This window comes from Haliaeetus albicilla, chromosome 29 (assembly GCF_947461875.1).
Source record: "Haliaeetus albicilla chromosome 29, bHalAlb1.1, whole genome shotgun sequence".
Taxonomy (NCBI): Eukaryota; Metazoa; Chordata; class Aves; order Accipitriformes; family Accipitridae; genus Haliaeetus; species Haliaeetus albicilla.
Window position 1 is genome coordinate 2,592,641 of NC_091511.1, and position 21,914 is coordinate 2,614,554.

The following is a 21,914-nucleotide window of genomic DNA, read 5'->3' on the forward strand; positions in this document are numbered from 1 at the left end:
CCCGTGTCCCCATGTCCCGTCCCCCCCCTCCCCGGGGGTGACACTTCCCCATCGGAAGCTGCTCCCACCCCGCGGTTTCCTGCCGCCCTGTAGGGGCGGGGACGTCGAGCCGGGCCCGACGACACCTCCGGGTGACAGAGGGGACACCCCTGTCCCCCTTTTAACGCCCCCTTTCCCGGTAGAATCCAGCGCCGGGTTTTGGGAGGCGCCGAACCGGGCGGAGGGGGCGGCGGCTCCGTTCCAGCGGCGGCTCCGATCCAGGCCGGGGTTTAGCGCTGACCCTGCCCCCTTCCCCTCCTCCGTGACCCCGCCCCCCTCGGCGGTCTCTCCCCCCCCCCGCGCGCCTCTAGCGCCCCCCAGCGGCTCTACGCGGCGCTGCGGGACCCCGGCGGCAGCGAGGGAGACTGTAGGTGGGAGTGGGGGGAAACTGGGAGGGACTGGGAGCACTGGGGGGGAACTGAGAGGGACCGGGGGGGACTGGGAGCACCGGGAGGGGGGACTGGGAACGCTGGGAGGGACTGGGAGGGGGAACTGGGAGGACTGGGAGGGGGAACTGGGAGCACTGGGGAGGGAACTGGGAGCACTGGGGGGGGAACTGGGAGGACTGGGAGGGGGAACTGGGAGCACTGGGGAGGGAACTGGGAGCACTGGGAGGGACTGGGGGGAACTGGGAGCACTGGATGCATGGGGTTGGGGGGTAGTGGGAGTTTACTGGGAGGACTGGGAGCAGGAAGTGGTGGTGCTGGGAGGGGGAACTGGGGGGTGACTGGGAGCAGGCTGGGAACCGGAACTGGGGGGACTGGGAGCACTGGGGAGGGGACTGGGAGGGACTGGGGGGGGACTGGGAGCACTGGGAGGACTGGGAGGACTGGGAGCAGGAAGTGGTGCCGGGAGAGGGAACTGGGGGGGACTGGGAGGGACTGGGAGCACTGGGGTTCGGGGGATGAGGTTACTGGGAGCAGGGACTGGGAGCACTGGGATGACTGGGAGCAGGGAGTGGTGTTGCTGGGAACAGGAACTGGAAGGGACTGGGAGCACAGGGAGCATGGGGTTGGGGGAATGGGGGTTACTGGGAGCAGGGGAGTGGGGGGGGTCAAGGGGGCCTGCAGAGCCGTACTGGGAGCACTGGGGGGGCTGTGGGGCATCACTGGGGAGCTACGGGGCAGCACTGGGAGCACTGGGGGTGGCAGCGGGACGGCACTGGGAGCACTGGGGGTGGCAGCGGGACGGCACTGGGGGGCCACAGGGCAGGACTGGGAGCACTGGGGTGCTACGGGGCAGCACTGGGAGCACTGGGGGGGCTGTGGGGCAGCACTGGGGGGCCACGGGGCAGGACTGGGAGCACTGGGGTGCTACGGGGCAGCACTGGGAGCACTGGGGGTGGCAGCGGGATGGCACTGGGAGCACTGGGGGGGCTGTGGGGCAGCACTGGGGGGCCACGGGGCAGGACTGGGAGCACTGGGGTGCTACGGGGCAGGACTGGGAGCACTGGGGGTGGCAGCGGGATGGCACTGGGAGCACTGGGGGGGCTGTGGGGCAGCACTGGGGGGCCACGGGGCAGGACTGGGAGCACTGGGGGTGGCAGCGGGATGGCACTGGGAGCACTGGGGGGGCTGTGGGGCAGCACTGGGAGGCCACGGGGCAGGACTGGGAGCACTGGGGGTGGCAGCGGGATGGCACTGGGAGCACTGGGGGGGCTGTGGGGCAGCACTGGGGGGCCACGGGGCAGGACTGGGAGCACTGGGGGTGGCAGCGGGATGGCACTGGGAGCACTGGGGGGGCTGTGGGGCAGCACTGGGGGGCCACGGGGCAGGACTGGGAGCACTGGGGTGCTACGGGGCAGCACTGGGAGCACTGGGGGTGGCAGCGGGATGGCACTGGGAGCACTGGGGGGGCTGTGGGGCAGCACTGGGGGGCCACGGGGCAGGACTGGGAGCACTGGGGGTGGCAGCGGGATGGCACTGGGAGCACTGGGGGGGCTGTGGGGCAGCACTGGGGGGCCACGGGGCAGGACTGGGAGCACTGGGGGTGGCAGCGGGATGGCACTGGGAGCACTGGGGGGGCTGTGGGGCAGCACTGGGGGGCCACGGGGCAGGACTGGGAGCACTGGGGGTGGCAGCGGGATGGCACTGGGAGCACTGGGGGGGCTGTGGGGCAGCACTGGGGGGCCACGGGGCAGGACTGGGAGCACTGGGGTGCTACGGGGCAGGACTGGGAGCACTGGGGGTGGCAGCGGGATGGCACTGGGAGCACTGGGGGGGCTGTGGGGCAGCACTGGGGGGCCACGGGGCAGGACTGGGAGCACTGGGGGTGGCAGCGGGATGGCACTGGGAGCACTGGGGGGGCTGTGGGGCAGCACTGGGGGGCCACGGGGCAGGACTGGGAGCACTGGGGGTGGCAGCGGGATGGCACTGGGAGCACTGGGGGGGCTGTGGGGCAGCACTGGGGGGCCACGGGGCAGGACTGGGAGCACTGGGGGTGGCAGCGGGATGGCACTGGGAGCACTGGGGGGGCTGTGGGGCAGCACTGGGGGGCCACGGGGCAGGACTGGGAGCACTGGGGGTGGCAGCGGGATGGCACTGGGAGCACTGGGGGGGCTGTGGGGCAGCACTGGGGGGCCACGGGGCAGGACTGGGAGCACTGGGGTGCTACGGGGCAGCACTGGGAGCACTGGGGGTGGCAGCGGGATGGCACTGGGAGCACTGGGGGGGCTGTGGGGCAGCACTGGGGGGCCACGGGGCAGGACTGGGAGCACTGGGGGTGGCAGCGGGATGGCACTGGGAGCACTGGGGGGGCTGTGGGGCAGCACTGGGGGGCCACGGGGCAGGACTGGGAGCACTGGGGGTGGCAGCGGGATGGCACTGGGAGCACTGGGGGCGCTGTGGGGCAGCACTGGGGGGCCACGGGGCAGGACTGGGAGCACTGGGGGTGGCAGCGGGATGGCACTGGGAGCACTGGGGGGGCTGTGGGGCAGCACTGGGGGGCCACGGGGCAGGACTGGGAGCACTGGGGTGCTACGGGGCAGCACTGGGAGCACTGGGGGTGGCAGCGGGATGGCACTGGGAGCACTGGGGGGGCTGTGGGGCAGCACTGGGGGGCCACGGGGCAGGACTGGGAGCACTGGGGGTGGCAGCGGGATGGCACTGGGAGCACTGGGGGGGCTGTGGGGCAGCACTGGGGGGCCACGGGGCAGGACTGGGAGCACTGGGGGTGGCAGCGGGATGGCACTGGGAGCACTGGGGGGGCTGTGGGGCAGCACTGGGGGGCCACGGGGCAGGACTGGGAGCACTGGGGGTGGCAGCGGGATGGCACTGGGAGCACTGGGGGGGCTGTGGGGCAGCACTGGGGGGCCACGGGGCAGGACTGGGAGCACTGGGGTGCTACGGGGCAGGACTGGGAGCACTGGGGGTGGCAGCGGGATGGCACTGGGAGCACTGGGGGGGCTGTGGGGCAGCACTGGGGGGCCACGGGGCAGGACTGGGAGCACTGGGGGTGGCAGCGGGATGGCACTGGGAGCACTGGGGGGGCTGTGGGGCAGCACTGGGGGGCCACGGGGCAGGACTGGGAGCACTGGGGGTGGCAGCGGGATGGCACTGGGAGCACTGGGGGGGCTGTGGGGCAGCACTGGGGGGCCACGGGGCAGCACTGGGAGCACTGGGGTGCTACGGGGCAGCACTGGGAGCACTGGGGGTGGCAGCGGGACGGCACTGGAGCACTGGGGGGGCTGTGGGGCAGCACTGGGGGGCCACGGGGCAGGACTGGGAGCACTGGGGGTGGCAGCGGGATGGCACTGGGAGCACTGGGGGGGCTGTGGGGCAGCACTGGGGGGCCACGGGGCAGGACTGGGAGCACTGGGGTGCTACGGGGCAGCACTGGGAGCACTGGGGGGGCTGTGGGGCAGCACTGGGGGGCCACGGGGCAGCACTGGGAGCACTGGGGTGCTACGGGGCAGCACTGGGAGCACTGGGGGTGGCAGCGGGACGGCACTGGAGCACTGGGGGGGCTGTGGGGCAGCCAGCGGGTGCTGAGGGGCGTCCCCTTTCTCTCCCAGTGCCCCCCCATGACCGCGCCGTGGGGCTGAGCGCCCCGTGGGGCCCCCCATGCTCCCGCGGGTGCTGCGGGTGCTGCTGGAGGGGGCCCGGCCCCCCGCGGGCGAGGAGCCGGGGGTCGTGCTCAGCTCCTACCGGCCCTGCCCCCCCGACGGCGACCCCCCCCGGGTGAGACTTGGGGGACACTGGGAGGGACGGGGGTCCTGGGGACACTGGGGGGGGACTAGGGGTGGGACGTGGGGGTCTGGGGGACACTGGAGGGGTCCCAAGGGAGGGGGGGGGCTCCCAGGGGGACGCTGGGTGCTCTTGGGGGGGGGCACTGGGTGTCCTTAGGGGTGCTGGTTTCTACTGGGGGGGCACTGGGTGCTATTGGGGGGCACTGGGTGCTATTAGGAGCATTGGTCTCTAGGGGGGGGGTCACTGCTTTCTATTGGGGGGCACTGCTATCTATTGGGGGGCACTGGTTTCAACTAGGGGGTCACTGGTTGCTCTTGGGGTGACTGGTTTCTGCTGGGCTGACTGGTGTCCCTTTCAGTCACTGGTTTCTACTGGGGTGACTGGTTTCCGCGGGGCTGACCGGTGTCCCTTTCGGTCACTGGTTTCTACTGGGGTGACCGGTGTCCCTTTCGGTCACTGGTTTCTACTGGGGTGACTGGTTTGTACTGGGGTGACCGGTTTCCGCGGGGCTGACCGGTGTCCCTTTCGGTCACTGGTTTCTACTGGGGTGACCGGTTTCCACGGGGCTGACCGGTGTCCCTTTCGGTCACTGGTTTCTACTGGGGTGACCGGTTTCCACGGGGCTGACCGGTGTCCCTTTCGGTCACTGGTTTGTACTGGGGTGACCGGTTTCCGCGGGGCTGACCGGTGTCCCTTTCGGTCACTGGTTTCTACTGGGGTGACCGGTTTCCGCGGGGCTGACCGGTGTCCCTTTCGGTCACTGGTTTCTACTGGGGTGACTGGTTTCCGCGGGGCTGACCGGTGTCCCTTTCGGTCACTGGTTTCTACTGGGGTGACCGGTGTCCCTTTTGGTCACTGGTTTCTACTGGGGTGACTGGTTTGTACTGGGGTGACCGGTTTCCGCGGGGCTGACCGGTGTCCCTTTCGGTCACTGGTTTGTACTGGGGTGACCGGTTTCCACGGGGCTGACCGGTGTCCCTTTCGGTCACTGGTTTCTACTGGGGTGACCGGTTTCCGCGGGGCTGACCGGTGTCCCTTTCGGTCACTGGTTTGTACTGGGGTGACTGGTTTCCGCGGGGCTGACCGGTGTCCCTTTCGGTCACTGGTTTCTACTGGGGTGACTGGTTTGTACTGGGGTGACTGGTTTCCGCGGGGCTGACCGGTGTCCCTTTCGGTCACTGGTTTCTACTGGGGTGACCGGTTTCCACGGGGCTGACCGGTGTCCCTTTCGGTCACTGGTTTGTACTGGGGTGACTGGTTTCCGCGGGGCTGACCGGTGTCCCTTTCGGTCACTGGTTTCTACTGGGGTGACTGGTTTGTACTGGGGTGACTGGTTTCCGCGGGGCTGACCGGTGTCCCTTTCGGTCACTGGTTTCTACTGGGGTGACCGGTGTCCCTTTCGGTCACTGGTTTGTACTGGGGTGACTGGTTTCCGCGGGGCTGACCGGTGTCCCTTTCGGTCACTGGTTTCTACTGGGGTGACTGGTTTGTACTGGGGTGACTGGTTTCCGCGGGGCTGACCGGTGTCCCCTTCGGTCACTGGTTTCTACTGGGGTGACTGGTTTGTACTGGGGTGACTGGTTTCCGCGGGGCTGACCGGTGTCCCCTTCGGTCACTGGTTTCTACTGGGGTGACTGGTTTGTACTGGGGTGACTGGTTTCCGCGGGGCTGACCGGTGTCCCCTTCGGTCACTGGTTTGTACTGGGGTGACTGGTTTGTACTGGGGTGACTGGTTTCCGCGGGGCTGACCGGTGTCCCTTTCGGTCACTGGTTTCTACTGGGGTGACTGGTTTGTACTGGGGTGACTGGTTTTCGCGGGGCTGACCGGTGTCCCTTTCGGTCACTGGTTTCTACTGGGGTGACCGGTTTCCGCGGGGCTGACCGGTGTCCCTTTCGGTCACTGGTTTGTACTGGGGTGACTGGTTTCCGCGGGGCTGACTGGTGTCCCTTTCGGTCACTGGTTTCTATTGGGGTGACTGGTTTCCGCGGGGCTGACCGGTGTCCCTTTCGGTCACTGGTTTGTACTGGGGTGACCGGTTTCCGCGGGGCTGACCGGTGTCCCTTTCGGTCACTGGTTTGTACTGGGGTGACTGGTTTCCGCGGGGCTGACCGGTGTCCCTTTGGTCACTGGTTTCTACTGGGGTGACTGGTTTGTACTGGGGTGACTGGTTTTCGCGGGGCTGACCGGTGTCCCTTTCGGTCACTGGTTTCTACTGGGGTGACCGGTGTCCCTTTTGGTCACTGGTTTCTACTGGGGTGACTGGTTTCCGCGGGGCTGACTGGTGTCCCTTTCGGTCACTGGTTTCTACTGGGGTGACTGGTTTGTACTGGGGTGACTGGTTTCTGCTGGTCTGACCCGTGTCCCTTTCGGTCACTGGTTTCTACTGGGGTGACCGGTTTCTGCGGGGCTGACCGGTGTCCCTTTCAGTCACTGGTTTCTACTGGGGTGACTGGTTTGTACTGGGGTGACTGGTTTCCGCGGGGCTGACCGGTGTCCCTTTCGGTCACTGGTTTCTACTGGGGTGACTGGTTTGTACTGGGGTGACTGGTTTCCGCGGGGCTGACCGGTGTCCCTTTCGGTCACTGGTTTCTACTGGGGTGACTGGTTTGTACTGGGGTGACCGGTTTCCACGGGGCTGACCGGTGTCCCTTTCGGTCACTGGTTTCTACTGGGGTGACCGGTTTCCACGGGGCTGACCGGTGTCCCTTTCGGTCACTGGTTTGTACTGGGGTGACCGGTTTCCGCGGGGCTGACCGGTGTCCCTTTCGGTCACTGGTTTCTACTGGGGTGACTGGTTTCCGCGGGGCTGACCGGTGTCCCTTTCGGTCACTGGTTTCTACTGGGGTGACCGGTGTCCCTTTTGGTCACTGGTTTGTACTGGGGTGACTGGTTTCCGCGGGGCTGACCGGTGTCCCTTTCGGTCACTGGTTTCTACTGGGGTGACTGGTTTGTACTGGGGTGACTGGTTTCCGCGGGGCTGACCGGTGTCCCCTTCGGTCACTGGTTTCTACTGGGGTGACTGGTTTGTACTGGGGTGACTGGTTTCCGCGGGGCTGACCGGTGTCCCCTTCGGTCACTGGTTTCTACTGGGGTGACTGGTTTGTACTGGGGTGACTGGTTTCCGCGGGGCTGACCGGTGTCCCTTTCGGTCACTGGTTTCTACTGGGGTGACTGGTTTGTACTGGGGTGACTGGTTTCCGCGGGGCTGACCGGTGTCCCCTTCGGTCACTGGTTTCTACTGGGGTGACTGGTTTGTACTGGGGTGACTGGTTTCTGCTGGTCTGACCGGTGTCCCTTTCGGTCACTGGTTTCTACTGGGGTGACCGGTGTCCCTTTCGGTCACTGGTTTCTACTGGGGTGACTGGTTTGTACTGGGGTGACTGGTTTCCGCGGGGCTGACCGGTGTCCCCTTCGGTCACTGGTTTCTACTGGGGTGACTGGTTTGTACTGGGGTGACTGGTTTCCGCGGGGCTGACCGGTGTCCCCTTCGGTCACTGGTTTGTACTGGGGTGACTGGTTTCCGCGGGGCTGACCGGTGTCCCTTTCGGTCACTGGTTTGTACTGGGGTGACCGGTTTCCACGGGGCTGACCGGTGTCCCTTTCGGTCACTGGTTTCTACTGGGGTGACCGGTTTCCACGGGGCTGACCGGTGTCCCTTTCGGTCACTGGTTTCTACTGGGGTGACCGGTGTCCCTTTCGGTCACTGGTTTCTACTGGGGTGACTGGTTTGTACTGGGGTGACTGGTTTCCGCGGGGCTGACCGGTGTCCCCTTCGGTCACTGGTTTCTACTGGGGTGACTGGTTTGTACTGGGGTGACTGGTTTCCGCGGGGCTGACCGGTGTCCCTTTCGGTCACTGGTTTGTACTGGGGTGACCGGTTTCCGCGGGGCTGACCGGTGTCCCTTTCGGTCACTGGTTTCTACTGGGGTGACTGGTTTGTACTGGGGTGACTGGTTTCCCCGGGTGCTGACCGGTGTCCCTTTCGGTCACTGGTTTGTACTGGGGTGACCGGTTTCCACGGGGCTGACCGGTGTCCCTTTCGGTCACTGGTTTCTACTGGGGTGACTGGTTTCCGCGGGGCTGACCGGTGTCCCTTTCGGTCACTGGTTTGTACTGGGGTGACCGGTTTCCGCGGGGCTGACCGGTGTCCCTTTCGGTCACTGGTTTCTACTGGGGTGACTGGTTTCCGCGGGGCTGACCGGTGTCCCTTTCGGTCACTGGTTTCTACTGGGGTGACTGGTTTGTACTGGGGTGACTGGTTTCCGCGGGGCTGACCGGTGTCCCTTTCGGTCACTGGTTTCTACTGGGGTGACCGGTGTCCCTTTTGGTCACTGGTTTGTACTGGGGTGACTGGTTTCCGCGGGGCTGACCGGTGTCCCTTTCGGTCACTGGTTTCTACTGGGGTGACTGGTTTGTACTGGGGTGACTGGTTTCCGCGGGGCTGACCGGTGTCCCCTTCGGTCACTGGTTTCTACTGGGGTGACTGGTTTGTACTGGGGTGACTGGTTTCCGCGGGGCTGACTGGTGTCCCTTTCGGTCACTGGTTTCTACTGGGGTGACTGGTTTGTACTGGGGTGACTGGTTTCCGCGGGGCTGACCGGTGTCCCTTTCGGTCACTGGTTTCTACTGGGGTGACTGGTTTGTACTGGGGTGACTGGTTTCCGCGGGGCTGACCGGTGTCCCTTTCGGTCACTGGTTTCTACTGGGGTGACTGGTTTGTACTGGGGTGACTGGTTTCTGCTGGTCTGACCGGTGTCCCTTTCGGTCACTGGTTTGTACTGGGGTGACCGGTTTCCGCGGGGCTGACCGGTGTCCCTTTCGGTCACTGGTTTGTACTGGGGTGACCGGTTTCCACGGGGCTGACCGGTGTCCCTTTCGGTCACTGGTTTCTACTGGGGTGACCGGTGTCCCTTTCGGTCACTGGTTTCTACTGGGGTGACTGGTTTGTACTGGGGTGACTGGTTTCCGCGGGGCTGACCGGTGTCCCCTTCGGTCACTGGTTTCTACTGGGGTGACTGGTTTGTACTGGGGTGACTGGTTTCCGCGGGGCTGACCGGTGTCCCCTTCGGTCACTGGTTTCTACTGGGGTGACTGGTTTGTACTGGGGTGACTGGTTTCCGCGGGGCTGACCGGTGTCCCTTTCGGTCACTGGTTTGTACTTGGGTGACTGGTTTCCGCGGGGCTGACCGGTGTCCCCTTCGGTCACTGGTTTCTACTGGTCTGACCGGTGTCCCCTTCGGTCACTGGTTTCTACTGGGGTGACTGGTTTGTACTGGGGTGACTGGTTTCTGCTGGTCTGACCGGTGTCCCTTTCGGTCACTGGTTTCTACTGGGGTGACCGGTTTCCACGGGGCTGACCGGTGTCCCTTTCGGTCACTGGTTTCTACTGGGGTGACCGGTTTCCACGGGGCTGACCGGTGTCCCTTTCGGTCACTGGTTTCTACTGGGGTGACTGGTTTGTACTGGGGTGACTGGTTTCCGCGGGGCTGACCGGTGTCCCTTTCGGTCACTGGTTTCTACTGGGGTGACCGGTGTCCCTTTTGGTCACTGGTTTGTACTGGGGTGACTGGTTTCCGCGGGGCTGACCGGTGTCCCTTTCGGTCACTGGTTTCTACTGGGGTGACTGGTTTGTACTGGGGTGACCGGTTTCTGCTGGTCTGACCGGTGTCCCTTTCGGTCACTGGTTTCTACTGGGGTGACCGGTGTCCCTTTCGGTCACTGGTTTCTACTGGGGTGACTGGTTTGTACTGGGGTGACTGGTTTCCGCGGGGCTGACCGGTGTCCCCTTCGGTCACTGGTTTCTACTGGGGTGACTGGTTTGTACTGGGGTGACTGGTTTCCGCGGGGCTGACCGGCGGTCCTCGCGCTCCCCGTCCCCCCGCGGCAGCCCGAGGAGGCCGAGGCGGAGGAGGAGGAGCGGGAGGAAGGCGCCGGCGGGGCCGTCTTCGCCCTGACCCCCCGCCGCGGCCTGCCCCCGGCCCGGCGCCTGCGGGCGGCCCCGCTGCCCCGCCTGGTCCGGCACCTGCTGGAGGCCCCGGCCGGCGGCGACGCCGCCTTCGGCCCGGCCTTCCTGGGCACCTTCCGCGCCTTCACCCGCGGGCCCCACGTCCTGCGGCTGCTGCTGCGCCGGTGAGGGGACGGGGGGGGGGGTGTTTGGGGGTCTATGGGGGGGGCAGGGGGCTGTGGGAGGGGGTTAGGGGGTGTATGGGGGGATTTGGGGGGTATGGGGGCTGTGGGAGAAGGTTAGGGGGTGTATGGGGGGGTTACGGGGCTGTATGCAGGGGTTAGGGGGCTGGGGGGTGTAGGGGGGTGTATGGGGGGGATTTGGGGGGGTATAGGGGGTTAGGGGGCCGTGGGAGAGGGTTAGGGGGGTGTATGGGGGGATTAGGGGGTGTATGGGGGGCATTAGGGGGGTGTATGGGGGGGTCAGGGGGCTGTGGGAGGGGGTTAGGGGGTGTATGGGGAGGATTTGGGGGTGTATGGGCACTATGGGGGGGTCAGGGGGCTGTGGGAGGGGGTTAAGGGGTGTATGGGGGGATTTGGGGGGCTATGGGAGGGGGTTAGGGGGTGTGGGGGGGGATTTGGGGGGTATGGGGGGGTTAGGGGGCTGGGGGGGGTTGAGGGGGGTGTATGGGGGGTTAGGGGGTGTATGGAGGGGTTAGGGGGGTGTATGGGCAGGTTGGGGGGTGTATGGGGGTGTAGGGGGGTGTCAGGGGGCCGTGGGAGAGGGTTAGGGGGTGTATGGGGGGGTTACGGGGCTGTATGGGGGGTCAGGAGGCTGTGGGAGGGTGTTAGGGGGCTGTATTGGGAGGGTTAGGGGGGGTCGGGGTGTATGGGAGGGTTAGGGAGCTGTAGGGAGGGTTAGGGGGGAGTTGGGGGGGTTAGGGGGGTGTATGAGGGGGTTAGGGGTGTGTATGGGGGGTTGGGGGGGTTCAGGGGGCTGTGGGAGAGCATTGGGGGAGTATGGGGGTGTAGGGGGGCTTATGGGGTGTATGGGGGCTTAGGAGGCTGTGGGAGGGGGTTAGGGGGTGTATGGGGGTATGGGGGGGTTAGGGGGCTGTGGGAGGGGGTTAGGGGGCTGTATGGGGGGAGTTAGGGGGCTAGGGGGGGCTTAGGGAGGGGGTCAGGGTGCTGGGGGGGGGGCGGGGGGCATCACACAAGTACCCCTGACCGCCCCCCCAGGCTGGAAGAACTCGGGGCGCTCTCAGAGGCCCCCAACACTCCGGAGCTGACCGAGGCCAAGGCGTGAGTGACCCCCCGCCATTGTGTCCCCAACTGTCCCCCCACCACCACTGACACCCCCCCCCGCCATGTGTGTGTCATCCCCCCCCCAGGGCTCTCTCAACTCTCCTCTGCTCCTGGCTGGACGGGTACCCCGAAGATTTTAGGGGACCCCAAATCCCCCCCTTAGCCGAGGGCTTGATCCGAGTGTTGGGGCCCGACTCAGAAGCTGCGCGACGCCTGGAAAATTTGGGGGGGCTCCCCCAGAGCGCGACTCCCACGGAGGAAGAAGAGGAGGAGGGTGACGTGGACGAGGAGGGGGACGCCGACCCCCTGGACATTCTGTCCTTCCAGGCCCAGGAGGTGGCCGAGCAGCTCACCCTGACCGAGGCGGTGAGGGGGGGGGCACCCCAAAACCTCCCTATTGGCACCCATTAACCTCTCCTGGCACCCTAACCCCTCCCCCAGCACCCCTAACACCCCCCCCAGCACCCCAAAATCTGCCCCAGCACCCTGTTGTGTCCCTGGGTCCCCCCCGTCCCCTGCACCACTGTCCCCGTGTGCCCCTGTCCCTCATGCCCATGTCCCCTTGTCCCCAACACCCATGTCCTCTGTGTCCCCATGTCCCCTAGTTCCCAACACCCAATGTCCCCCATGACCCCAACGCCCCATGTTCCCATATCTATGTCCCCTAGTCCCTGACACCCATGTCCCCCATGTCCCCAACAACCCATGTCCTCATGTCTGTGTCCCCATGTCCCCTAGTCCCTGACACCCATGTCCCTGTGTCTCCTAGTCCCCAACACCCAATGTCTCCCATGTCCCCAACACCCTATGTCCCCATATCCGTGTCCCTATGTCCCCAACACCCATGTCCCCAACACCCATGTCCCCTGTGTTCCCATGTCCCCTAGTACCTAACATCCGTGTCCCCATGTCCCCAATGCTCCTGTCCCCATGTCCCCAGGAGCTCTTCTTGCGCCTGGTGCCCTACGAGTGCCTGGGGGCCCTCTGGTCCCAACGGGACAAGAGGGGACGCGAAGGCGCCTGTCCCAGCGTCCGGGCCACCGTGCGCCAGTTCAACCGCCTGGCGGGGGCCGTCGTCCGCTCCTGCCTGGGGGGCGTGGGGCTGCGGCCCCCCCAGCGCGCCCGCCTGCTCGAGAAGTGGATCCGGGTGGCCGAGGTCAGTGGGGACCCCCGGGGGGGGGGACGATGACACACATTGATCCCCATGGAGATATTCCTCAAAGGACATGACCCCATGGAGGTGGCCCTCAATGGAAGTGACCCCATGGAGGTGGCCCCATGGAGGTGACCCTCAACAGAGGTGGACCCATGAAGGTGTTCCTCAAAGAAGGTGACCCCATGGAGGTGTCCCTCAGTGGAGGTGACCCCATGGCGGTGGCCCTCAACAGTGGTGGCCCCGTGGAGGTGGCCCTCAGTGGAGGTGGCCCTCAATGGAAATGACCCCATGGAGGTGACCCTCAACAGAGGTGGCCCTTAGTGGAGATGACCCCATGGAGGTGGCCCTCAGTGGAGGTGGCCCCAGGGAGGTGGCCCTCAACAGAGGTGGCCCCATGGAGGTGGCCCTCAACGGAGGTGACCCTGTACCTGAGACATCCCCCGTAGAGGTGGCCCCATGGAGGTGGCCCTGTCCCCAGCGGTAGCATCTCTACCCCAAGGGGGGGGGTTGGTGGCTCCAGTGGAGGTGTCCCTGTCCCCACCCCTGCATGTCCCCATCCCATCGGGGTTGTCCCCACCCCGGCCGAGGTTGGTGACAGTCCCCGTGTCCCCAGGAGTGCCGCGCGTTGAGGAACTTCTCCTCGCTCTGCGCCATCATCTCAGCGTTGCAGTCCAGCCCCATCCACCGGCTCCGGCAGAGCTGGGACGAGACCAGCCGGTACGGGGACACATAGGGGATGCGGGGGGAACTTGGGGATGCGGGACGGGGGTGACGCGGTGACTTTGTCCCTGTCCCCAGCGATGCCCAGCGCAGCTACGAGGAGCTCAGTGCCATCTGCTCCGAGCAGGACAACTACAGCGCCAGTCGCCAGCTGCTGCTCCAGGCGGGGACATGTCCCCAACCCCTGCCCCTGTCCCCAACCCGGACCCCTGTCCCTGTCCCCAGCCCTGACCCATGTCCTTGTCCCCAACCTCATCCTTTGTCACCAGCCTTGTCCCCAATCTTGACCCCCTGTCCCCGACCTGGATCCCTGTCCTTGTCCCTAGCTATGTCCCTTGTCCCCAACCCCTGTCCCCGGTCCTTGTCCCCATCCTTGTCCCCATCTTTGTCCCCGTCCTTGTGCCTTATCCCAGTCCTTGTCCCTAGCCATGTCCCTTGTCCCCGTCCCTTGTCCCCAACCCCATCCCGTCCTTGTCCCCAGCCATGTCCCTTGTCCCTGTCCCTTGTCCCCAACCCCATCCCCTGTCCCTTGTCACCAGCCCTGTCCTTGTCCCCAGCCACGTCCCCATCCTTGTCCTCAACAATGTCCCTTGTCCCCAACCCCATCCCTCATCCCATGTCCCTTGTCACCAGCCCTGTCCCCAGGCCTGACTCCTGTCTTTGTCCCCAATCCCCCTCCCTGTGTGTCCCCCCCTCCAGGACCCCCCCCCGGAACCCCCCAACCGTCGCCAGCCCCGCCGCCCCCCGCAGCGGCGCTCCATGGTGAGGGAGGGGACATGGGGACAGGGAGGGGACGGTGCCACCTCCTGACCTCACCCGTGTCGTCCCCCCCCAGGGTGTCGTGCCCTACCTGGGCACCTTCCTGCGTGACCTGGTGATGCTGGATGCGGCCATGAAGGATGAGCTGGAGGTGGGTGTCACTTGTCCCCAAGGGGGGGGTCCCCAAGGTGTGTGTGGGGGGTTGTCCCTAAGCTAGGGAGTCCCCAAGGGAAGGGATGGCCCTGAGGTGGGGGTGTCCCCAAGGAGGGCAGGGTGTCCCCAAGGGGGGGGGGGTGTCCCCAAGCTGATGCCCCCCCCCCATCCCACAGGACGGCTACATCAATTTCGACAAGCGTCGCAAGGTGTGTGGCCCATGTCCCGTCCCCCTCATCCCCTGTCCCCTCATGTCCCCAGATTCCCCTGTCCCCATGTCATGTCCCCCCATCCCCATGTCCCCTATATCCCCATGTCCCCCCCATGTCCCCCCCATATCCCCCGTCCCCCATGTCCCCCCTTTATCCCACTGTGTCCCCCATGTCCCCCCATCCCCGTGTCCCCTATATCCTCATGTCCCTGTGTCCCCCCCATGTCCCCCCCATATCCCATGTCCCCCATATCCCCATGTCCCCCCCAAATCCTGTCCCCCCCATGTCCCCTATATCCCCATGTCCCTGTGTCCCCCCCAATGTCCCCATGTCCCCACCATATCCCATGTCCCCCAACACTCCGTGTCCCCCCATGTCCCTTCCCCCCCAATGTCCCCCAACACTCCCCAAATTCCCAGACCCCCCCATGTCCCCAGATCCCCCCATCCCCCCCATTCCCCATGTCCCCCATTCCCCTGCCCCCTCCCCACCCAGTGACACCAGTGTCACCCCCCCGTCCCATTCCCCTCCCCCCCCACGGTGTCCCGGCAGGAATTCGAGGTGCTGGCGCAGGTGCAGGGGCTGCAGGGGCTGTGCCGGGGGTACCGCCTGCACCCCCAGCCCCGCTTCCGCCGTTGGCTGCGCACCCTGCGGCCCCTGCCTGAGGCTCGCAGGTGGGGGGGGGGCGTCCTGGCACATGGGTGGCATCTCCTGGGGGGTGGTATATGGGTGGGGGGGGTCCTGGTACATGGGTGGCATCTCCTGGGGGCACTGGTATGTGGAGGGGGGGTCCTGGCACATGGGTGGCATCTCCCAGGGGTCCTGGTACATGGATTGGGGGGTCCTGGTACATGGGTGGAGGGTCCTAGTACATGGGTGGCATCTCCTGGGGGGCTGGTACATGGATTGGGGGGTCCGGTACATGGGTGGGGGGTCCTGGCACATGGGTGGGGGGCCCTGGTACATGGGTGGGGGGGGGGGTCCTGACACATGGGTGGCATTTCCTGCAGTGTTGGTATATGGGGGTGGGGTCCTGGGGGGGGTCCTGGCACATGAGTGGGGTGTCCTGACACATGGATGGCACCTCCTGGGGTAGGGGGGGGACGCTGGCAGACAGGTGACATGTCCCCACGTGGGGTGGGGGGGATGTGACAGGTCCCAGCGCGTCCCCTCCCGTCTCTCTGCAGCCACAGCCTCTCCTACGAGATCGAGCCCCCCGGGGACCCCCCCCCGCGCCCCCTCAAACCCACCCTCATCATCACCCACTGTGCAGAGTGAGTGGGGGGGGGTGGGGGGAAGAGGGGGGGTGCACCCCATGTGTGCCCCCCTCACCCCGACCCCCCCCCCCAGGCTCCTGAGATCCGTGGGGACCCCCTCAGTGACCTGGGACCAGCCCTGCCCCCCCGATGTCCTCGTGTCCCCCCCCTCAGGCGCCCCCCAGCCGCCCTCGCGCCTGGAGCAGGTAAGACACCCCCACCCCACAAAAAAAAATGCGGGGGGGGGGTATTGGGGTGTCTCAATCCCATCAGCACCCCAACCCCCCTCCCCCAAAAAATCCAAGGGGGGGGTTACAGGGTGCCCCCCCCCAAAAAAAATCCAGGGTGCTCCCATCACCACCCCAAAAGTCCCCCCAAATCCGGGGGGGGGTGTTGGGGTGCCCTCCCCACCCTGTCACCCCCCCCCCCCAGGTGAAGTGGCCATCGGTGTCGGCGCTGGACAAGGCAGCCACCCCCCCCGCTGCCGTCCCCGTCCCCCCCCCAGGGACATTGTCCGCCCCCCGGGGTCACCGACGTTCGGCCTCCTGTGGCTCAACCTTCCCCCCTAAAGCTGGGGGGGACCCGGAGGGGGGCGGGGGGCGGCCGGGGGGGGCCCCCCCAACTGACTGCCGCATCATCCGGGCCCGCATGGAACTGCACAACGGCAGCCTCTACAAGAGCATCCTGGTGAGGAACCCACCACATCCCCCCCCCAAAAAAAACTGGGGTCCCCCAGGACCCCCAAAATCCTGGGTGGGGCTTTTAGTTTCATATAGCTTGTTCCGCACCCCCCCCCCCAAATCACTTTCAGGAGTGTCCCCCTGCCTAAGAATCCAAGGAAGGGGATTTTGGGGAGGGAGGTTGTCCCCATCACCACCCCAAAAGCCTCCCCCCTCAAAAAAAAAAGCCAAGGAAGGTGGATTTTGGGGGTGCTGACCCCCCCCCCCCCCCCGCCAGATCACCAGCCAGGACAAGACCCCGGCCGTGGTGGCCAAAGTGCTGGAGAAACACGGGCAGGATCCAGGCGCTGCCCCCCGCTTCCAGCTGCTCCAGCTGCTCCCTGAAAACCGAGGTGAGCTTTTGCTTTGCGGAGGGGGGTACCCCTAAACCCCCCCCCCCCAAAAAATACCCCTTCACCCCCTCTTTGCCCCCCCCCAGAACTGCTCCTACCCCCCTCTGCCAACGTCTTCTACGCCATGACGGGGACCAGCCTGGATTTCGCCCTACGACCCCGGGAACTGGGGGGGGGTCCCGGTCTTTGCCCCCCTCCATCTCAACCCCGGGGGGCCGAGCTCAGCTCCACCTTCCCTAAAATCAAAGCCACCGGCCGCAAGATCACCCGTGCCCTCTTTTAGGGGTGCCCCCCCCCCAAATTAATCTGGGGGGAGGCCCCCAGTGCCGGGGCTGTGACACTATGGCAATAAAGACACTAAGGGAAGGAGTGGGGACACCTGACGCTCACAGCGATGTTTCTGTTTTGGGAAGGGGTTTAATCTGAATTGGGGAGGGAGTTTGGGGTACAAGGACCTCTCCCCCAAAAAATAAATGGGGGGGGTCCCCAAAATACACCTAAGCTTTTCCCTGCGCCCGCTGGAGCTCCTGCTGCAGCCGCCCCAGCGTCTCTCGCTGCTGCTCCGAGCGTCGTTCCAGGTCCTGCATCTGCTGCTCGTAGCGCTTGCTGCCAAATTTTTTTTGGGGGGTGGGTATATGAACGCCACAGTCCCCCCCAAATCCCCTTGCCCCCCCTGTGTCCCCCCTTCCGAGTACCTACATTTCGCCATTGATGTAATCCAGGCGTTTGCCGACGGTGGTTTTGGCTTCTTCCATATCTTGTTTTACCAACACTGGCCCCATCAGCTTGAAAATGGTGTTGGTGGCATCCAGCAGCTCCAGCTCCTGGGGTTTTTTTGGGGGAGGGGGGTCAGTAGGGTGTGTGGGGGGGTGTCACCCTTAGAGGGGGAGTTTTGGACTTCACCCACCTCCTTCACGATATTGTTCTCCGTCAGCTGCGCCTCCAGTTTCTGCCGCGCTGTCACTGACCTGCTCAGGTCTGGCGGGGGAGGGGGGCACACAAAAAAAAAAGGGGGGGGGAGTCACCCGGCCCCCCCCCCGGTGCTGGCACCCCCCCAAAATAGGGGTCCTGTGGCACTCCGTGAGGAGGGGAATGGTGGGAGGGGGATAGTGGGTGCTGGAGGGGGAGGAAGGAAGGGTTATGGGGTGCAGGGGGGGGTCTGGGGATGCAGGGGGGGTCTGGGGGGGCCAGGCCGTACCTTTCTGGAGCTGCTGGTATTTCTCCAGCTCACCCTGCAGCTTCTTCTGGATCTGTTCCGCCATGGGGAGGGCTGGGGGGGGACATCAGGGGGAATTGAGGGAGGCACCTCTCACCCTGTGGAGCCCCCCCCTCCCCAAAATCCCAGGGCAGTTCTGTGCCCCATAGGGAGCCCCTGCACCCCAGAGAGCCCCCCCAAACCCCAGAGAGCCCTCAAAACTGCACCCCCCCTCCAGACCCCCCAAACCCCACAGAGACACCCCCCCAGGCCCCAGGGGAACAGCCCCCCCGCGGACTTCTATAGGGCCCCCAAACACCCCCTGCAGCCTCATGGCCCCCACAAAGGTCCCCTCGACCCCCCCTGAGCATCCACCCCCCACGGTCCCCCCAAATCCCTCTAGCACTCCATCAACCCACAGGACCCTCCCCCAGACCCCTCCAAGCCCCCCAGGGCCGCCCCAAATCCCTCCAGGACCCCCCTCACCCCACAGGCGCCCCTCAAACCCCCACAGGCCCCCCCCAGACCCCTCGAGGACCCTCCCACCCACTCCACGGGGCCCCACAGGCCCCTCCAAACCCCTCCAGGACCCCCCCCACCATACAGACCCCCCCCAGACCTCCCAAGCCCCCCCAAACCCCCGCAGGCCCCCCCCAGACCCCCCAAATCCTGCCAGGACACCTCCCCACTCCACAGAACCCTCCCCAGACCCCACAAGACCCCCCCAGACGCCCCAACCCCCCCCCAAACCCCTCGAAGACCCTCCCACCCACCCCACAGGGCCTCCCAAACCCTTCCAGGACCCCCCCCCCCCCCCCCCCCTTCTCCGCTCGCCTCACGCAGGAACCTGCTCCGGCCCGGCCCGGCCCCGCCCACCTCCCACGTGACGCGCCGCGCCCCCGCCCCCTCCGCTCCGCGCCTGCGCACCCCCTCCACCCTTACCATGCCCCCTTCACCCTCACCACGCCCCCTCCACCTTCACCCCGCCCCCACACCTTCACCACGCCCCCTACCGCCACGCCGCGCCCCCCGCTCCCACAGCACCACGCCCCCCTCCACCAACACCACGCCCCTCTCCCGCTCCCCAGCCCCGCCCCCTCCCCTTTGGCCCGGCCCCCCGGCGCTCCGCGCAGGCGCACTCTCCCGCCTCACCTCTTCGCGCCCCACCCCCGAGGAACTTTGCCCCCACGCGTGTCACCCCGCGGGTTCTACGCACCCGTGGGCTCCCGGGGGGGGGCGGTGTCAGGGGACCCCCCCGGTAAGCGGGATGTGGCGGTGGAGGAGGCGGGGGGGGCTGCGGGGGGCGGGGCTGGCGCTGGCGCTGGCGGGGCTGGCGCTGGTGGGGGGAGGGGGGTGGGGGGAGGAGCTGGTGGCGGCCGGGCTGGCGGTTTGGCGGGAAAGGGGAGGGGGGGGCGGGGGGGGACACGAGGGCTTGCGGGGGGGTGCAAGGGGCGCAGGCTTCGCAAAGGGCGCCGGCGGTGCGGCTGAGGCGGGTCTGGCGAAGGGTGCGGGCGGTGCAGACGGTGCGGGCTTAGCAAAGGACGCAGGCACCGCAAACGCCGCGAGCTTTGCAAGCGTCGCAGCCCTTGCGGCCGACACGGACCTCGCCAACGACCCCCCCGTCCTCCTCTCCCCCCGCGGCTGCGGACCGACCCCCCCGTTCCTCCTGGTGCTGGTTCCCAGCGCCCCGTCCCACTCCGCTCGACGCCAGGCCATCCGAGAAACTTGGGGGGGGGCGGACGGGCGACCCGGTGGGCTCCCCACCCGCACCCTCTTCGTCCTGGGGGTGCCGACGGTGCCGGCCGAACAACCGGCGGTGCGAGCGGAAGCTCGCCGCCACGGCGACCTCCTGCAAGGCGCCTTCGCCGACACGTACGCCAACCTCACGCGCAAAACGGCGTTTCTGCTCCGCTGGGCGACGCGCCGTTGCCCCGCCGTCCCTTTCATCCTCAAAGCCGACGACGACGTCTTCGTCAACCTCCCGGCCTTGACGAATTACTTGGCGTCCTTCCGGCGAGCGCCGCGGTTATACCTGGGACGGATCCACTGGTGGGTTCGACCCCAGCGGGACCCTCGCGGTCGTCACCACGTCCCCGTCGCCGTTTATCCCGCCGCCGCCTTCCCCCTCTATTGCAGCGGCACGGCGTACGTCTTATCGGGGGAGGCGGCGGCGGCCGTGCTGGCGGCGGCCCCCCGAGTCCCTTTTGTCACCCCCGAGGACGTCTGGGTGGGCCTTTGCGCCCAGCGAGCCGGTTTGGCGCCCCGCCACTCGGCTCGGATGGCCGGATCGGCGCGGTTCCCTTTGGACGGGTGCTGTTACGGCGAGGTGCTCTTCAGTTCCCACGGGCTCGGCCCCGGCGAGTTGCGGAGGGTCTGGGGGTTGTTGCAAGGAGAGGGGGGGGGTTGTAACGCGTTGCAGCGGGCGCTGGGCGTGCTGCGGTGCAAGGCGCTGGCCGTCGGCGAGTGGCTTTGGCAGTGAGCGGGGAGGGTGACGGTGCGGCGAGGCCGAGGACGTCGCACGGGGCTCGCACGTGTTGGAGGAGCCGCAGCAGCGCTGGGATGCAGCGTGGTGTCGCTGCGAGCCGTCAGCCGCGGTGCAAAGAGGACGAGGACGTTGCACGTGTTCAAGGAGCTGCAGCAGCGCTGGGATGCAGCATCGCTGCAAGCAATCAGCCGCAGTGCAAAGAGGACGAGGACGTTGCATGGGGCTCGCACGTGTTTGATGAGGTGCAGGAGCCCTGGGATGCAGTGTGGTGTTGCTGCGAGCCATCAGCCGCAGTACAGAGGACGAGGACATTGCACGTGTTCAAGGAGCTGCAGCAGCGCTGGGATGCAGTGTGGTGTTGCTGCGAGCCATCAGCCACGGTGCAAAGAGGATGAGGACGTTGCACGTGTTCAAGGAGCTGCAGCAGTGCTGGGATGCAGTGTTGCATCGCTGCAAGTGATCAGCCACAGTGCAGCAACAACGAGGACGTTGCACAGGGCTTGCATGTGTTGGAGGAGCTGCAGCAGCCCTGGGATGCAACATTATGTCACTGCAAGCGATCAGCTGTGGTGCAAAGAGGACGAGGATGTTGCTTGTGTTCAACGAGCTGCAGCAGCCCTGGGATGCAGCGTTGCGTTGCTGCAAACCATCAGCCATAGTGCAGAGAGTACAAGGACATCGCATTGGATGTTGCACGTGTTGGAGGAGCTGCAGCAGTGCTGGGATGCAGCATTGCCTCACTGCCAGCAATCAGCTGCTGTGCAACAAGGACATTGCACGGGGCTTGCATGTGTTGGAGGAGCGGCAGCAGCCCTGGGATGCAGTGTTGTGTTGCTGCAAGCGATCAGCCATGGTGCAGCAAGGATGAGGATGTTGCACAGGGCTTGCACTTGTTCAAGGAGCTGCAGCAGCCCTGGGATGCAACATCATGTCGCTGCAAGTGATCAGCTACAGTGCAACAAGGACGAGACCATTGTACGGGACATTGCACGTGTTGGAGGAGCTGCTGCAGCACTAGGATGCACTGTTGCACTGCTGCAAGTGATCAGCCATGGTGCAAAGACAAGGTTGCACAGGGCTTGCATGTGTTCAGGGAGCTGCAGCAACACCAGGATGCACCATCACGACGCTGCAAGTGATCAGCTGCGGTGTGACAAGGACGTTGCACAGGACGTTGCACATGTTGGAGGAGCCGCAGCAGCGCTGGGATGCAGCGTTCCGTCACTGCAAGCCCTCAGCCATGGTGCAAAGAGGACGAGGACAGTGCACGGTGACTGACAAGGCCATCGCACAGCGCTGCCCGCGCTCCCCGCCCCCCCAGCGTTGGCAGGCGCTGCAGCGTCCCCATCCCCAGCAGGCAATAAATGCGACGGGGCTGGTGACACCAGTGGTGGCACTTGGCTTTTTGGGGGGGGGGGGGGGGTGCGGACG

General features: G+C 66.2%; 3 protein-coding genes across 5 annotated transcripts; 2 read left to right on the forward strand and 1 right to left on the reverse strand.

The window, feature by feature from the left end:
- The first annotated feature begins 322 nt into the window (after window positions 1–322).
- RGL2 (ral guanine nucleotide dissociation stimulator like 2) lies at window positions 323–17,179 on the forward strand. Of its 3 annotated transcripts, none has more exons than XM_069774033.1 (17): window positions 325–410; window positions 4,052–4,217; window positions 10,115–10,356; window positions 11,410–11,472; window positions 11,562–11,841; window positions 12,416–12,631; window positions 13,245–13,348; window positions 13,430–13,514; window positions 14,051–14,113; window positions 14,187–14,261; window positions 14,440–14,472; window positions 15,028–15,149; window positions 15,663–15,749; window positions 15,826–15,937; window positions 16,164–16,418; window positions 16,689–16,803; window positions 16,890–17,179. In XM_069774033.1, the coding sequence occupies exons 2-17, from the start codon at window positions 4,101–4,103 to the stop codon at window positions 17,084–17,086; spliced, it is 2,166 nt and encodes a 721-aa protein (XP_069630134.1). In that variant the 5' UTR covers window positions 325–410; window positions 4,052–4,100; the 3' UTR covers window positions 17,087–17,179. The 3 variants fall into 3 exon arrangements, with proteins under 3 accessions (XP_069630136.1, XP_069630134.1, XP_069630135.1); XM_069774034.1 differs by having other exon boundaries at window positions 341–406; XM_069774035.1 differs by lacking the exon at window positions 12,416–12,631 and having other exon boundaries at window positions 323–410.
- A 21-nt stretch (window positions 17,180–17,200) lies between these two features.
- PFDN6 (prefoldin subunit 6) lies at window positions 17,201–18,125 on the reverse strand. The gene is made up of 4 exons (XM_069774202.1): window positions 18,002–18,125; window positions 17,711–17,781; window positions 17,503–17,627; window positions 17,201–17,409 (listed from the first exon to the last, which is right to left on the reverse strand). Exons 1-4 carry the CDS (start codon window positions 18,063–18,065, stop codon window positions 17,301–17,303), a joined length of 369 nt encoding a protein of 122 aa, XP_069630303.1. The 5' UTR covers window positions 18,066–18,125; the 3' UTR covers window positions 17,201–17,300.
- Window positions 18,126–19,265: 1,140 nt separating this feature from the next.
- On the forward strand, window positions 19,266–21,796 carry B3GALT4 (beta-1,3-galactosyltransferase 4). The gene has a single exon (XM_069773858.1). It carries the CDS (start codon window positions 19,266–19,268, stop codon window positions 20,475–20,477), a length of 1,212 nt encoding a protein of 403 aa, XP_069629959.1. The 3' UTR covers window positions 20,478–21,796.
- Window positions 21,797–21,914: the final 118 nt, after the last annotated feature.

Coding starts and splice junctions, on each gene's coding strand:
- RGL2 (XM_069774033.1), top strand. CDS start 4,101: ATGCTCCCGCGGGTGCTGCGGGTGCTGCTGGAGGGGGCCCGGCCCCCC. Junction 10,357..11,409: donor CTGCGGCTGCTGCTGCGCCG/GTGAGGGGACGG, acceptor CCGCCCCCCCAG/GCTGGAAGAACTCGGGGCGC. Junction 15,938..16,163: donor CGCCCTCGCGCCTGGAGCAG/GTAAGACACCCC, acceptor CCCCCCCCCCAG/GTGAAGTGGCCATCGGTGTC.
- PFDN6 (XM_069774202.1), bottom strand. CDS start 18,065: ATGGCGGAACAGATCCAGAAGAAGCTGCAGGGTGAGCTGGAGAAATAC. Junction 17,782..18,001: donor ATACCAGCAGCTCCAGAAAG/GTACGGCCTGGC, acceptor CTCCCCCGCCAG/ACCTGAGCAGGTCAGTGACA. Junction 17,410..17,502: donor GATTACATCAATGGCGAAAT/GTAGGTACTCGG, acceptor AAAATTTGGCAG/CAAGCGCTACGAGCAGCAGA.
- B3GALT4 (XM_069773858.1), top strand. CDS start 19,266: ATGTGGCGGTGGAGGAGGCGGGGGGGGCTGCGGGGGGCGGGGCTGGCG.